The sequence below is a fragment of the Mustela nigripes genome, chromosome 10, assembly GCF_022355385.1.
Source record: "Mustela nigripes isolate SB6536 chromosome 10, MUSNIG.SB6536, whole genome shotgun sequence".
NCBI lineage: Eukaryota > Metazoa > Chordata > Mammalia > Carnivora > Mustelidae > Mustela > Mustela nigripes.
In genome coordinates, this window is record NC_081566.1 from 14,842,410 (window position 1) to 14,857,741 (window position 15,332).

The 15,332-nt window shown below is 45.4% G+C and overlaps 1 protein-coding gene across 2 annotated transcripts in view; it reads right to left on the reverse strand.

The window, feature by feature from the left end:
* PTPN14 (protein tyrosine phosphatase non-receptor type 14) overlaps positions 1 to 15,332 on the reverse strand; it is a 169,756-nt gene that overhangs the window by 95,226 nt on the left and 59,198 nt on the right. For both annotated transcript variants that reach the window (XM_059412690.1, XM_059412691.1), the window contains exon 2: positions 7,178 to 7,505. In XM_059412690.1, the coding sequence (XP_059268673.1) occupies positions 7,178 to 7,351 (174 nt within the window). In that variant the 5' untranslated portion in view covers positions 7,352 to 7,505. The remainder of the gene's footprint in view (positions 1 to 7,177; positions 7,506 to 15,332) is intronic.

Consider the following 15,332-nt stretch of genomic DNA (forward strand, 5'->3'; position numbering starts at 1 on the left):
TGATCGGTGTGATTTCAGTCCTGTACAAACACAAACATACACGGCTATGGTGAGGCTCAGGCTCTCAGATGCAGCCAGCTCCGCTGTTACCAGGCCAGGAAATGAGGTATTCCACTGAACTAAATATCCGCATCATGGCACGTTATGTTACCAATCCCCACAAAATTCGCATAAAATTAAACCCCAGAAATGTCCTTAACGTAAGTTAGCTTAAGCTGGTTGAGATTCAGTACCTTTACAAATTCTAGCCATTAGTGAAAACAGCAAAATGTGGGTCGTTTCTACTGTAGTCCATAGCTTGGGACAAATCACCTTTTAGTTAAAAATGAAAACAAATTTGCAAAAGATAAAGGGGATAAGTCTGAGAACCATCATCCACCCTAGGATATTAGTAGGGCCTTTTTTTTTTTTTTTTTAAAGTCTCCTTTAGAAACCAGGGCTCTTAGTCTAGCCATAGCAGAGGGCCAAGAGTTATTGGATTCGCCATTCCCAAGAGCAAATTTCCTGATAAAGCAATGGTTCTATCTTGAATAGAGTTTAGCCGGGAAGGTACCTTTGTGAAAGTATTTATTCCTCCTCCATTTACTATTCTTTGGTTAAAAGCAGAGTCAGGAGGGGCGCCTGTGTGGCTCCGTGGGTTAAGCCTCTGCCTTTGGCTCAGGTCATGATCTCAGGGTCCTGGGATTGAGCCCCGTGTCAGGCTCTCTGCTCAGCAGGGAGTCTACTGCACCCCTACCCCCGCTGTCCCCACTGTCCCCTCCTGCCTCTGCCTGCTTGTGATCTGTCAAATAAATAAATAAAATCTTAAAAAAAAAAAAAAGCACAGTCAGGAATATCCCTAAAGGAAATAATTCCAGCATATTTCTACATTTTATTGGAATTCTTAATATTCTAATATGGTTCTTAATATTCCTTATTCTTATTAACGTGGCCTCCTTGCCTTTCTTAGAAGAGTACTACTGTTTAATATAATGTAATGAAATATAATGTAAATATAATGTAATGCCCATATTTGGGCATTAAATATAATGTAATGCCCCTATTTGATTTTAAATTTTCTAATAGCTACATTAAAAAAGTACAGAGAAGTGAAATTAATTTTAATAAATTTTATTTAAAATCATATAGTCAAAATAGTATGCTCTCAACATGTAACCAATATGAAAGTGATTAAAGAGCTATTTTAACTATTATTGTACTAGATTTTCGGAATCTGATGTGTATATTACAGTAACTGCACATCTCAGTTCAACCTAGTCACACTTCAAGTGGTCGGGAGCCACATGTGGCCAGTGGCTACCATATCGGACAATTCAATCTTAATCACTGTTCAAGAAATTGAAAGACACTGGCTCAGTGTATGATCGCAGTTTCTAACAATTCAAGCCATCTAAAAGTGAAACTAGCAGACTTAAAAAAGGGTAAGAGCCCAGTCTTTGGAGGTGTTGTGGCAGAGTCTGGAGAGCCCACGTGGTGTCTCACAGAGGAGACACATTGAGAGCGTCCCCTGTGCCAAGCTCTATAATACTGTGGCAACACTACAAAAACTCCTTTAATCCTCCCCAAAACTCATGGAGGTTACTACCCTCACCATCTCTATAACAGAGGAGGAGACGGAGGCCCAGAGCCGCCAAGCAACTATCCAAGATTACCAAGGTAATGAGTGGCAGAGGCCAGGGCTCAGACTCAGGTCTGCGGTCACATTCACAGCCATCGACCCCGCTGCTTCTCCATGCACTGATTTTCTAAATATGAGAGTCAGACATAAGACACATTGTTTTAGCTATTTCTCTCTTAACCTAGGTCAGTGATTTTCAGCTTGTATGGGAAGGTGTACAGGGTTGCAGGTGTCCATCCCCTCTGCCAAAGAACAGCTCCATTTGATACACTGAATTCCACCTATGATCTCATTTGAGGATAGGAAAAGGGTGACGTCCATAAATCCAAACATGTTTTAACCATATTATCAGAATTCTAATTTTCTGAGTCTCTTTTCCTTAATAGATTAAGTTCCTTAAGCAGGTTAAGTGTATGCCTTCGGCTCAGGTCATGATCCCAGGATCCTGGGATCAAGTCCCACATTGGGCTCCCTGATCAGTGGGGAGCCTGCTTCTCCCTCTCCCTCTGACTGCCTTTCCCGGGATTGTGCTCTCTCTCTCTCTCTCTCTCTCTCAAATAAATAAACAAAATCTTTGGGACGCCTGGGTGGCTCAGTTGGTTGGGCAGCTGCCTTCAGCTCAGGTCATGATCCCAGCGTCCTGGTATCGAGTCCCACATCGGGCTCCTTGCTCAGCGGGGAGCCTGCTTCTCCCTCTGACTCTGCCTTCCACTCTGTCTGCCTATGCTCGCTCTCGCTCACTCTCTCTCTGACAAATAAATAAATAAAAAATCTTTTAAAATAAATAAATAAACAAAATCTTTAAAATCTTAAAAAAAAAAAAAAGAGAGTTCCTAGCCAGAAATTCATACCTAATTTTTTTCCCTGAACTTAAAACAATTTTTAAAAAATGTTTTTTTCTAAGGCGTCCATTTTATTTCTTCTTTGCAGGGCTCTTGTTCAGTCTACCCAGCCAGCTCTCTGTCTCTCCTGTCACCGCATCCTCATTCTTTTTCTGCTGTTCGGTATTTTTCCTAAAATGCAAGGTGTTCATGCCACGCTCTGCCCTGAAACCCTCAGATGGCTTCACATCTCACCGCAGCGCTTTATTCTCCAAACGGTTCAAAGAGGATTTAACAGGAGGCTAAGATAATGGTGAAACACTGAGTTCAATACCTTTTAAAAAAAAAAAAACAGCATGTATGAGGGTGTTTCCCAAAGCATTTCGCCGCGGCTCCTTTTCTGCGGCTACACAGGCAGCCTGGGAACCCGAGCGGCAGAGTCTGCCCACCCGGGCTTGAGGCAGCCCTGCAAGGCCAGCGGGTCACCCTGTGCTGCAGTGTCTCCGTCTGTCCCACAGAGACAGCCACGGGAGCCACCTCATGGAGTTCAGAGAGATCAGTGAATGGATATGGGGAAGGTGCTCAGCCCAGGAGGCAGCGTGTTAAAACGTGGCGGTTATTTTAATTATTTTGGGGACACATTTCAGAAACAGAATCCAGCTGAAACTCCCCAGCCACACACATCAAACCACTCTAAAGCAGATTCCTGCCTGCTTTCCTACACTCCTACCTCCCTGCCGGGACCCCTCCACGCACACGTGCATGCACACACGCGCACACACACAGACACAGATCAGTGCAAAATGAACTCTGCCCGTCCCTGAAAATCCATGTGCTTTCCTGTTTCTGTACCTCAGCATGGGTTGTTCCCTTTGCTTTGTTCCTTGTTTGTCCTCATCTCTAAACTCCAGGGCTGCTGGGAGCAGGGACCCTCTCCCATGCCGCTTCCCTCGGGCCTGGCCTGGGTCCTCTCGATGCCATCTGAAACGGCAGCACACTGGTCCCTTCAAGACCAGGCATGGCTCTCGACAAGTCTGCCACATGGATCCGTGTCCTTATACACTCGTTGAAACCCACCGAATGAACACCACCAAGAGTGAACCCCAACGTAAACTACGGAGCCGGATGCTACTGATGTGTTAAGGTGGGTTCATCTGATCGTAACATATGGTCTACTCCGGTGTGGGGGAGGGTGTGGGACTGGGGGGGGGGCAGGAGATGTATAGGACTCTGTTTTCCTACTCTATTTTGCTATAAAGCCAAAACAGCTTTAAGAAATCAAATGCATTTTGGGTGCCTGGGTGGCTCAGGGGGTTACACCTCTGCCTTCAGCTTGGGTCATGATCTCAGGGTCCTGGAATCCAGCCCCACATTGGGCTCTCTGCTCGGTGGGGAGCCTGCTTCCCCTCTCTCTGCCTGACTCTCTGCCTACTTGTGATCTCTCTCTCTCTCTCTCTAATAAATAAAATCTTTTTAAAAAATCAATTTTTGGGGTGCCTGGGTGGCTCAGTTTGTTGAGCAACTGCCTTCGGCTCAGGTCATGATCCCGGACTTCCAGAATCGAGTCCCGTATCTGGCTCCCAGCTCCTTGGGGACTCTGCTTCTCCCTCTGACCTTCTCCTCTCTAATGCTGTCTCTCACTCATTAAAAAAAAAAAAAAATTGATTTTTTAAAATGATAAAACAAAGTGACAAAACAAATGATAATTAGTGTAGATCAAAAGTTAAACAAAAATTAATTTTCCTTTCTTAATATAAAGCTAATCTATATATTGGTTTTTTAAAGTATTTTATTTATTTGACAGAAAGGCAGGGAGAGAGGGAACACAAGCAGGGGGAGTGGGAGAGGGAGAAGCAAACTCCCCGCTGAGCAGGGAGCCTAAAGTGGGACTTGATGCCAGGATCCCGGGATCATGACCTGAGCCAAAGGCAGATGCTTCATGACTGAGCCACCCAGGCGCCCCAATATAAAGTCTAGGATACATCTAGACTCCAGGGCACTTCTAATGGTAAAGCCAAATAGCCACTGTAATCTGGTTTCCAAGCCTTAATAAAGACTAAATATTTTGCTATATTTTAGACAGATTTTCACTTTCTCCTCTCCATCAGCTCTATTTGGAAAACAACCTGAATACAAAGAAAGTCAAGTGAGCAGAGCAGACCCCGTGTTCATTCCCTCCTCCTCCTGCTTCTGGGAGAACACATTCCTCCCCAGCATGTATATGTGTGTGTGTGCGTGCGTGCGTGTGTGTGTGTGTGTGTGTGTGTAGATGAAGAACACAGTCGTGGATTGCTTGATCTCACCCTTCTGTTTGAGAGTAGCTGTAAGTATTGTCTCACAAAAGGCCAGACCTTCGATGTCATCTGTCACAGAACAAAAGCACACAATTAAAAAAAGAAAGTGATCTGCTCTAATGCGGATGCACCCACTTAGAGCGTGTCAGGATGAAGCCCGCGTTAACTGTCGGCCTCACCGGAGCATCAGAAGATCAATCACACTGCAACCCACACCTGACAGGAGAACCTGGACTTCACCGCTTTGTCCTTTGTGACAACACAGTTGTGGGTTAATCCGGGTTTCACCTTTGCCCTCTTGCTGAGCGAAACAAAAGTCTACTCAGAGTAATTACTACCCTACACGTCTCCAGACACCCTCCGCTGGCTCCTCAGACTCGACTCTACCTGGTAACTCATGGAGATGCTTCTTAGCCCCCAAAAACGGCATGTCCTTCTGAATCCTTGCATCCTCAAAACCCGACTCCCCATGCACTGGATGGCCTTGCTTGCTTTTCCACCTGCTGAAGTCCTAGCATCCTTCAAGTCCCCATTCAGAGAGTAAAGGCTCTGTTCGTCTTTCACCGAACATCCTCTCCCCCTCCGAGGGCCGCCATGGTCAGTGGCACTGGCTGTGTACTGCACAACACTAAGGAGAACTATTGCCTTTCAGGCCTGCCCCTGCACTGCCTTTGAGCATGGATTGCATCCCACCTTTACTTCACTTAAATGCTGGATTCCCCTATTCACCTGTGCATAGCTTGAAGACAGAATTATACCCTATTTATCTTCATTCATCAAGGTCTAACACAGTACTTGGCACACTGTGGTTGCTCAAGATTTTCTTCAATCAAAAATTTTTAAGACACTAAAATTGGGACAATTATAAATTATTAGATGCAGCACTATGCATTTCCCATACTGAATCTCTTTTAATATTTACAACAGCCCCCATAAGATACATAAGGCGAGCATCATCATCCTGCTTTTATAAGTGAGAAAACGGAGGCCCAGAGGAGGGCAGTAACTTTTGCAAGCGCACCTAACTCCTAAGTCACAGAGCTGTAATTTGAACCCACGTTCATGATGGGAAAGACTGAGCTTACAGCTGCTCAAGTGCATGCTGTAGTGACTCTCTCAGTGCACGTGACAAATGGTTACCCTAATGTGAGTTACTGAGAATACTCAAAAGTGGAATGATCTATAACTAAACTTTTCACAAGAAATTTAGACCAGTCTTCTCACCAACCGGTCTCCAGACTTGAGATTTCTCCTTTACGCCATGCATATATTTAAATATGTACACCCAAATGTGCTACCGAAAAGCAAAAAGGAACCAGCGATCAACCAGCAAGGTCACAACACTTCCCGTGTTTTTCCGCCGGGTCGGCTACCAAGCTGCACGTATCTGTGGGATGGGGGAGTCTCTGTCACAGGAAAATACACTTCAAAGGAAGCCCTGATCACAGAAACCAAAGCAGACACACCAAGACTGGCAGGAGACAGAAGTGCTCAAGAGACACAGTCCCCTGGAGGACGGCAGTCGGCCTGCGGAGGACACCAAGGGGAGAGAAGACCTTCCCGAACCCCAATTCCTGTATGGATGTGGCGAGAAGGTATGCGGACCGACGTCAAACCCCATCACTTCCAGCAGACCCGCCCCCCGCGTACCATCACCCTGATGTGGCGGGCGATGAGGGCACAGGGCCTAGGACAACCACAGAGCTTCTCCTGGTCCTCAGATCTCCAGGGCTTGCAGTCCCTTCCACGCTGGTAACCACCGTATCACGTCACCTTACCTGCCCCCCCACCGGCCCCCCGCTCTCAGGGACACCCGCCGGGGAGGGGAGGGGAGGTTCTCACCGAAGCCTCTTCTCCTGAATGTCCCTAAGGCTAGGACAAGCGGGGCGTTGCTGGCATAAAGGACCTACACTCCGAGGAGTCTTGATCTGAAGAGCGATAACGTGACCGCCTCATGGTCAACCCCGGTTTTGCACAAGGCCCGAATGAGTCTCACCAATGGCGCCAAGAAAAGGAGGGTCAGGAGCATCTTGAAAAAAATGCCCACCTACAAGCTCCCACATAAAGCCTCCCTGGTCAGGCTCCTTTTAAATGCTTTTCCAGTTTTGCCCCATCTTTGAAGAGGAAAATAGAGAAACAAACAAAAACTACAAGCAGCCGCATCTGTCCCCTCTGTGGGCGTTTCTCCCAGACGTGCAGCTGGAAAGCCAGAACGCCAGCTACCCACTCGCGCTCTAGGCAGGGTTCTCGCTTGTCACAGCAGGCCATGGGGCAGGCCTCCTGATGCACAGAGGCTGTGAGACCGAGCCCAAGCCACAGACAGCAGGATCCTTCTGCACCCAGGGCTGGGGCTGAAAAGCAGGGCAGGTGCCAAGGGCAGGGGGCCGATCCCCTCAGTGAGCTCTGGTTCAGACCCCCCCTCCCTCCCACACACACGCTCTTACCTCCCGCAACTCCAGCCTCTGGGCCACCGCCTCCAGGCACTCCTGCCCGGTGCTCTCCACCGACAGCGTGCACTCGATCACATTGCTGTCCAGAAGGCGGATCCGTGTGACAAAGCAGTTCTTGCTCAGGACGTTGTAGCGCCGTGTCCGGCGGAGCTTCAGGCCGAAAGGCATGGCGATGTGGCCCCCCGACACCGCCTTCCTCTCCTGGCGCCCACGTCCCTGGGACGGCCTTAGCAGCTTCGTGACTGGTCGATGACACTATGGTACGTGCTCCTCCAGACGCCGAGAAAGGTATCCATGCCCAGCACGGCCCTCCGGAGGACGGCTGCAAACGGAGAAGCAGCAAGGTCATTGGCTGCGAGGGAAGCTAGAGGACAGCCATGGACAGCGCAACAGGAGAATCAGGAACCAGCAAGCTTTGCAGCACCCAAGCCCGTGCTCTTTACCTTATTTTTGGGTGGGGATCTAACAAAATCCACTCAAAGGCTGCGGACACCGAGGGTCAGAGAGATGAAAAGAACTCACCCAAGGATGCAGAGGGTGAATGGCAAAGCCAGAATTCGCACCAATGTCTGTGCAGCTTAAACTCACATGCCTTTTTCACGGCACCATCCCGGCCACTCAGAAAGCAGTAGGAGTGGAATCTGAGCGCTGTTTAACTTCTAAATAGATTATCCCATTCTGATCTCACTAACAACCCGGTGGTGTAGATTTTATGATGCCCCTTTCACAGAAGAAAGAAGTGAGGTTCGAGGATTTCGGTGACTCGCTGATCCTGAACTTGGGGTCTTATCTTGTTCCCCCTCCCTCTTTGGAACACTGCCGCCTTTTCATTAACAGGTGTCCTTATTTTTATTTTTAAACTTATTCTGTTATTGTCTTTACCTTCTAATTTACTTTATAAACTTAGAATGGAGGATAGAAAACATTTTTAAAAGTTTCAAATACATGAATCCTTTCGTGTATTTAGGATCACGATTCTTGATGTTTTTCTTCACCAGACAGTTCCGTGGGTGGAACCCCCGGACCTTCATTTTGTTCTCTAACAAAACGCTTGATGCAGAAGCCTGGTCACCAAGTTTACTAATAATGAGATGGACTGACAGCCTGATGTCCCACCAAAGTTGACTGACAACACAATTGCCATGGAGAACACGAGAATGAAACAATAACAACAAAAATGGATTTACCGGTCCACCCCGAGCCAGCTACGCTCCACTATCTTCCAAAGAAGTCAGGAATGTCCAGAGCGTCTTTCTGTTCCACTCTCCCTTCTCCGTTGAGCGCGAAAGACCGTCTCTTGCTCATGTGATTGCTCTGTTAACTTGTTCCCTAACTCAAGCAGATTCAGCTCAGCCTGTCTTCACCCTCTTTGTCCACAGAATCACCTCTGAGCCTCTGGACACTTCGATAGGCAAATAACAATAACTACCTAGAGAAATTCCTGAAGTAATAAATAAAGTGGCTTTAATATTTAGAAACCACTCCCTGCCAGTACCCGAGGCCTTACCAAGGTTGTCAGGGCACAACCCTACAACACTGCAAAACACACTCCCCAGACTCCCTCGGCCAGTCTTTGATGCCTGCCCTCCGGCACATTCCTTAGCATGACAGGTATGTTTTATGATGGCTTAAAATACACATGCTAGAGACTGGGGCTTGGTAAAATCTATTAACGTTTCTAAATCACTTTGGGTTGGCAGACTGTCATGTTTACCTCTAAGGCAGCCAACCTGAATATCTGAGAGTTGCAGGAAAGACGATGTAGGGACCCACCCAAAAAAGCAAAAAAGAGAGAGCCCGAATTCAAATACAGAGCCCTTGAGAGTTGATGACTCACACATTCATTGCCTCAACGTTGAAGCAAAGACCCCGAGATTTAACTCGTATATTAACCAGGGAGCCTCAAAGAAAAATATTTGCTCTGTGGGCACAGGCCACATTTCTAGTCCTGGGCCAGGTGCTTTATATTTGGGTGTGTCTCACCTTAAACACCTATGAAAGAATGTGGCTGGCTGGGTACACATTGATCCCAGCCACTATTAAAAACAATCCCTGCTGTATATTCTACAGGACGCCATCCATAATGCACAGTTAGTGAAATAAAAAGTAAACGTGCACAAAATAAAGAGGATTCCAATTTTTATAATAAGTGAGAACATGCAAAGTAATGGGAAAGAATGTAAGTTCACTAAAAGGATGAACAAGAACTAGCTAGCAGAGGTGATATTAAACAGAACCCTCTATACTGTATACATTTCTAAACAGTTGTAACATTTTGCAATTGCCTTATATTATTTTTGCGAATAAAGATCAGCATATTTTAAATGTTAGCTACTAAAAATGGTAGGTCAGAAGCAACACCTGACAACCTGGCAATATATCTCCTAGAAAGTACCTGTTGTAAAGATTTTTAAAACGATCTTCATCTTCAATTTGTAAGAAACTTGCCAGGTAAGGTATCAAGAAAAAAGTTATAAGAAAACTTGTTTGAAAAGTCAGTATCGTGAAACAAAAATACTGAATGGAGGTGGGGGGGACCCTTGGGTAAAAGGGATTTAGGATTTCTAAAAACAAAACACAATGTGTGAACTTTAATCAAATCCAGGTTTAAAAAAATAGCTATAAAAATCATGATGCAATTAGGGAAATCTGAAATAGGAATAGAAATTAGATGACATTAATATATTACTGATCATTTTCTTCCATTTTTGATAGCAGAATTGTGCTCACCTAACAGAATGATTCAGGAGATGCCAAAGGATACATCTGGGGTAAAAATGTCATAGTATCTGCAATTGACTCACCAATGGCTTAAAAAAAAAAAAAAAAACCCCAATACATATATATACAAATTCAGAGTTGAACAAATATGACAAAACATTAAGAGTTGCTGAATCGAGATGGTGGGTGTACAGTTAGGTATACACTGCACTGTTCTTTCGGCTTTTCTGCATACCTAAAAATGTTCATAGTCAAAAGATTTAAAAAAAAAGGCAACCCTAGATGCCAGTACTAAGCATAGTCCTTACCGCTCCATTGAAATGCAGCTGCCTCTTTCAATAGATTTCTCTGATCCCTCCCATCAAAGTATTTTTTCTTTGTCTGAACTCCCACATCATTTCTGCGTATTTTAACATACCAATCAAACCTGTGTTAACAGTGTGGAGATTCCCTAAGAAATTAAAAATAGAGCTACCCTATGACCCTGCAATTGCACTACTAGGTATTTACCCCAAAGATAAAGATTTAGAGAAAAGAAGGGCCATCTGTACCCCAATGTTCATTTCAGCAATGGCCATAGTCGCCAAACTGTGGGAAGAACCAAGATGCTCCTCAGCAGACGAATGGATAAGGAAGATGTGGTCCATATATACAATGGAGTATTATGCCTCCATCAGAAAGGATGAATACCCAACTTTTGTATCAACATGGATGGGACTGGAAGAGATTCTGCTGAGTGAAATAAGTCAAGCAGAGAGAGTCAATTATCATATGGTTTCACTTACTTGTGGAGCACAAGGAACAACACGGAGGACATTGGGAGATGGAGAGAAGTGAGCTGGGGGAATCGGAGGGGGAGACAAACCATGAGAGACTGTGGACTCTGAGAAACAAACTGAGGGTTTTGGAGGGGAGGGGGGTGGGGGGATGGGTGAGACTGGTGGTGGGCATTAAGAAGGGCACGTATTGCATGAAGCACTTGGTGCGGTGCATAACAATGAATTTTGGAACACCGAAAAAAAATTAAATTAAATTAAAAAAAAAAAAAAAAAGAAGTGTTAGCATGTTTGACTCTAAACTCCTACAGAGCCAGAGACATGTTTTCTCCACGTTTCACACCCACATCTTTCACCTAAATAAAAAGTTCGTGGCATTTACACCCAGGACTTGTCTCGTCGTAGAGCTGTAACCCTGGGAAGGGCTTCCAGGAGCTCAGTTAAGACACCCCTCACCTCTAGGATGGGCTCCACCCAAATGATTTCAAGTAAACAATCTATGGGACCCTCCTCTGTAAGGATAGGGTTCAAGAAGATGACCCCTTCGCCCCTTTCAGTTTTACTATCTTAACAGTCTATGAATTATCCACCATGTTTAGCCCTCAAGGAATCCAAGCACATGTATCACGACCCCATCTTGCAACCATTTATATAGGCACAGAGTTCTTCATCACATGTAACCCAGAACCTTCTGTATTTTAAGCCTAATTCCTCTGCCTTGTCCTTGAGAGCCAGAGGGAGCAAGGATTAAGATACACCACCAGACTGTAGATGGGATGTGAAATCTGTAACAAGCAAGTCCTCCTGGTTAAACAGTCTCGCTCTTGGCACTTGAATGACTTTGCCCATGTGGTTCTCTGGGGCATCCTCATATTTACTGTCGCACACAAACAACATTATAAAACCTGGAACTAAGGTGCCATATTCTCCTAAAAAGGTCACATGTTTATGATGCTTTCGATTTTTCTGATGGAACTGGGTTTTCAAAAGAGATCAAATTAGGGGTCATCATTCTACTTTACTGTAAGATTTGTTTCTTCTTCTTCTTTTCTTTTTTTTTTTTTTTTTAATGGAAAGCTTCCTTACAAATAAAGTCACTTGAAAGATAGAGTTTTCTCTACCTACTCTTCAAGAACATACCCAGGAAATAATACCAACCTGCAAAGGTTGCTGAGACCCATTCATGGAGTTTAATGGAAGGAACTTTTCTTTGCTGCTGCTGTTAATACAGATAGTTAAACTAACAGTGCTGACTTGTGATTTTTTTTTCCCCTAAGACCAAAGGAACATATTCTAACTTCAAAACATTATCTGCTGGTCCTCTTTTTCTAAGATGTACCTTAGTGAGAAAGGTAACATTGGATAAGAGTTAGACCCAATTCAATCAGAGTCGCTGGGAGTGAGAAGCAAATGTACGGCGCCTGAGCGGCCCAGTCACTAAGCGGCTGCCTTCAGCTCAGGTCATGATCACAGGGTCCTGGGATCGAGTCCTGCACTGGGCTGCCAGCGCCGTGGGAAGCCTGTTTCTCCCTCTCCCTTTCCATTTAATGTAGTTGGAAAGGTACTCAAACCCTTCATTTTTTATGTTCCCTCACTTGCTACATCTCTCTCTGTCAAATAATAAATAAATAAAATCTTAAAAAAAAAAATTAAAAAAAGCAGCAAATGTGAAAAAACAAAAAAATCACAGGGAAAGTGCCACCAACTGTCTGGCTCCCGGGGTTTCTGTGTCCGTGAAGCAGCTGGCGAGTGCACGCTGAAGGCTGCCGGGAGGAAGGGTACCTGCGTGACAGAAGGCGAGAAGGACCGCGGAACAGGGAGGCTCTCTCTGAGGACCAAAGTTTGCACAGGAAACAAACGGAACACGTGCAAACCTTCCTGAAAGAACCTGCCTGGGCGAATGCCAAGTGCCTTCACCTCTCCCAGCCTCAGTTTACTCATCTGTGAAGTCATTCCCCACCCCCCACCGGTTTGTGAGAAGTCAATGAGAAAACGCTTCTGTGGGTGCACACGCCTCTCCTTCCCGGTCCCCCCACGTGCAGGGAGCCAGGCTGGCTCACAGGCTAGCAGAGCAGCTGTGAAAAGAAGGGCTCGAGTACCTTACTACCTACATTAAATTAAGGTAAAAAGAAAAAAAAAAAAGGCAAAGCAAACAACACGGGAGTTGAACACAAAAGTAGGACAAGTCCACGGGGAACCTGACCAAGTGAAATACCTGAACCCTATGTTCTCACATCACTCCACATTGCAACCCCCCGAACGCGGACACCTGGAGCAGAACGGCGCCAGTCGGTAGAAGAAACACTCTGGTACGGAACCCATCCCAAGCAGGTAAGGAGGCTGCAGCCTTCTTCCTATCTTCATCAAGAACATGTGTCTAGTGTCCTGTGTTAAGCTAACCATCCAGTTTTTTGTTTTTGTTTTTTTTCTGGCGGAAACTGATTCCAAATTGCTGTCGGTCTTACACCCCATATGGCCGCGTCTCTATGGCTGATGGTGAATCACAGTGTCCCTTACCAGACAGAGGTGTCTGGATGGGACTCAGCTCCCCAAAGAGAATTCTGAAGGGACGGATCTGCATCAGACTCAGATTTGTAGTCTCCTTCGGACATGGCAGAAAGCTAAATAAGTATTTGTCATGAGGATGAAAGAAAGAATGAATCCTGAAAGAGTTGAGTTTTTGAGGCCAAGCTAGGGCAAAGGCCTCTGGGTGACCTCAAGGGACACCTGAGGAATTTGGAGCCTGAGATAGGTCTGACTGTTGGGGCCTGAGGAGAGGCTAATTCGTGGAGAAGCGGGATGAGAAGGTACTCAGCTCACTGGTGTTCTTTGGGGGGGGGGGGGGATTTGAACACAGATTTCCAAAAGAACATTCCCACCACCACCCAAGTTCGTCTTTTCCAGCCCTTGATGTGTCTCAAGTTGGGGGTGGTCTCAGAGACCCGAGAGATGCCCCATCCCATGGGAGTTCATTGCAAAATCTATAATGGAATGACTGATGTGACAGAGGATTCAATGTGTCCACGACTGCCGAGAGCAGTTTGTAGGGATATCTGCTCGGTAAACATTCCACTTTAAAGGCCTTCTATAGAATAGGCTACAGTAGGAGAAAACACACAGGAAAACTTCAAAGTCACTTCCAAAACCCATTCCTGACCAATCAGCTTCCTAAAAGATCGAATACGTGTTTCCATCTTTTCACTATCAGCTGTGGATTGATCTCCTCCTTTCTTTTTTCCCCCTAAACGTATCAACAAAATACCTGCCAACTTGAAAACAGAAAGTAAAGCCAGCTTTTCATAATACGGAAGAAGTCTGTTGGCTGATCTAACAAATTTTAGATACGATGGGTAAGAAGTGGAGAGACCTTTTAGAACATCAACCAATACAGCTTAATGCCCTTTCCTGAACTACCGGCACAATCTTTGGGGGAAAGGCAGAAATTAAAATCCAAATCTTAAACAAAATCACCCTTTTATTTCCCATCCTATATAATGTATACTTGCCCTGCTTTTTTCCTAGGGGTGAGTCCTGAAATCGCGAACAGAAGCTAACTGCTGTTCAGCTGTGTGCTGTATTTACTAACAGTCTCTGGAATTCTTCCAGCATCCCACATTATTACAACTCCCAAGCACACCTCACAGAACTATGTAACCCTGGTCTGGGTGTGAGAAGGGAAAAAATGACGCCATGAGTCCATCCTGTGTATAAACCTGCATGAGGCACGGCTCAGTTTTGAAAAGTACTGTGTCATTTTTGTAAGGAGAGTCTTCAAAAAGGGTAGGAGTGCACGGGGCAAAAACGGACTATGGGAGATGCCTTCTCTGACCCCCCTTGAAGAAGGGCAGAGAGGAACGTAGTTCTGTTCAGTGAAAAATCACAGTCGGTTTCTTCTATAAATTTTAGTGCAACAGAACACCCAAAGTACAGCCATATTTCGAATTCTTTGAAGCCATTTTACTTAACCGTGGTGCAAGGTTTAAAGCACAAGCCCCTATGAGTTGGAAATAGCTAGAACAACAAAAGCAGACTGGTCCCATTTTTAAATTCCTTCCTCCCCTTCCATCTAACTCACCGGCAGACATCCAGGGGCGGACGGAGAAAAATTTGTCCAAATCTGGAGCTGTATCTGAGGTTAGAACAAAGATTCCTGCTCTAGGGCCCACGTTCAGTGGTACCTGACCTCCACGAAAGGGGGCTCAACTACATGTATCAGGCCCCTGGTAGTGGCTCCGGGAAACGGAGCCAGAACATCCTCGAAGCCATCACACATCAGAGAGTCCTTCATTCCAACAACAGACACTTTGCATAAGAAACAAACAAACCAACAAACCTGCCCTCATAGTTCATTTACTCTAACTTTAGATACCCTGACATACCTTGCTTCTTAGCCCTTAGCAGATTTGAGAGAGATAAAGAAAAGTATGTTGGCAGAGAACAAAATGGCAATGAGAGAGGTAAACTATAAAAACAAGCATTCCACAGCATGGGAGACTGTGCTGAATGCACTCCGTGGTAAACAGGCTCGACTAACATCCAGCATACTTTGGTTAAGAAGGCAGTAAGCAAACACACCTGTAAACCCCATGCACGGGGGGTTAAAAATAACAACAACAACAAAAATATAGTTCTTGAGTGGTAAAGCTTCTGGA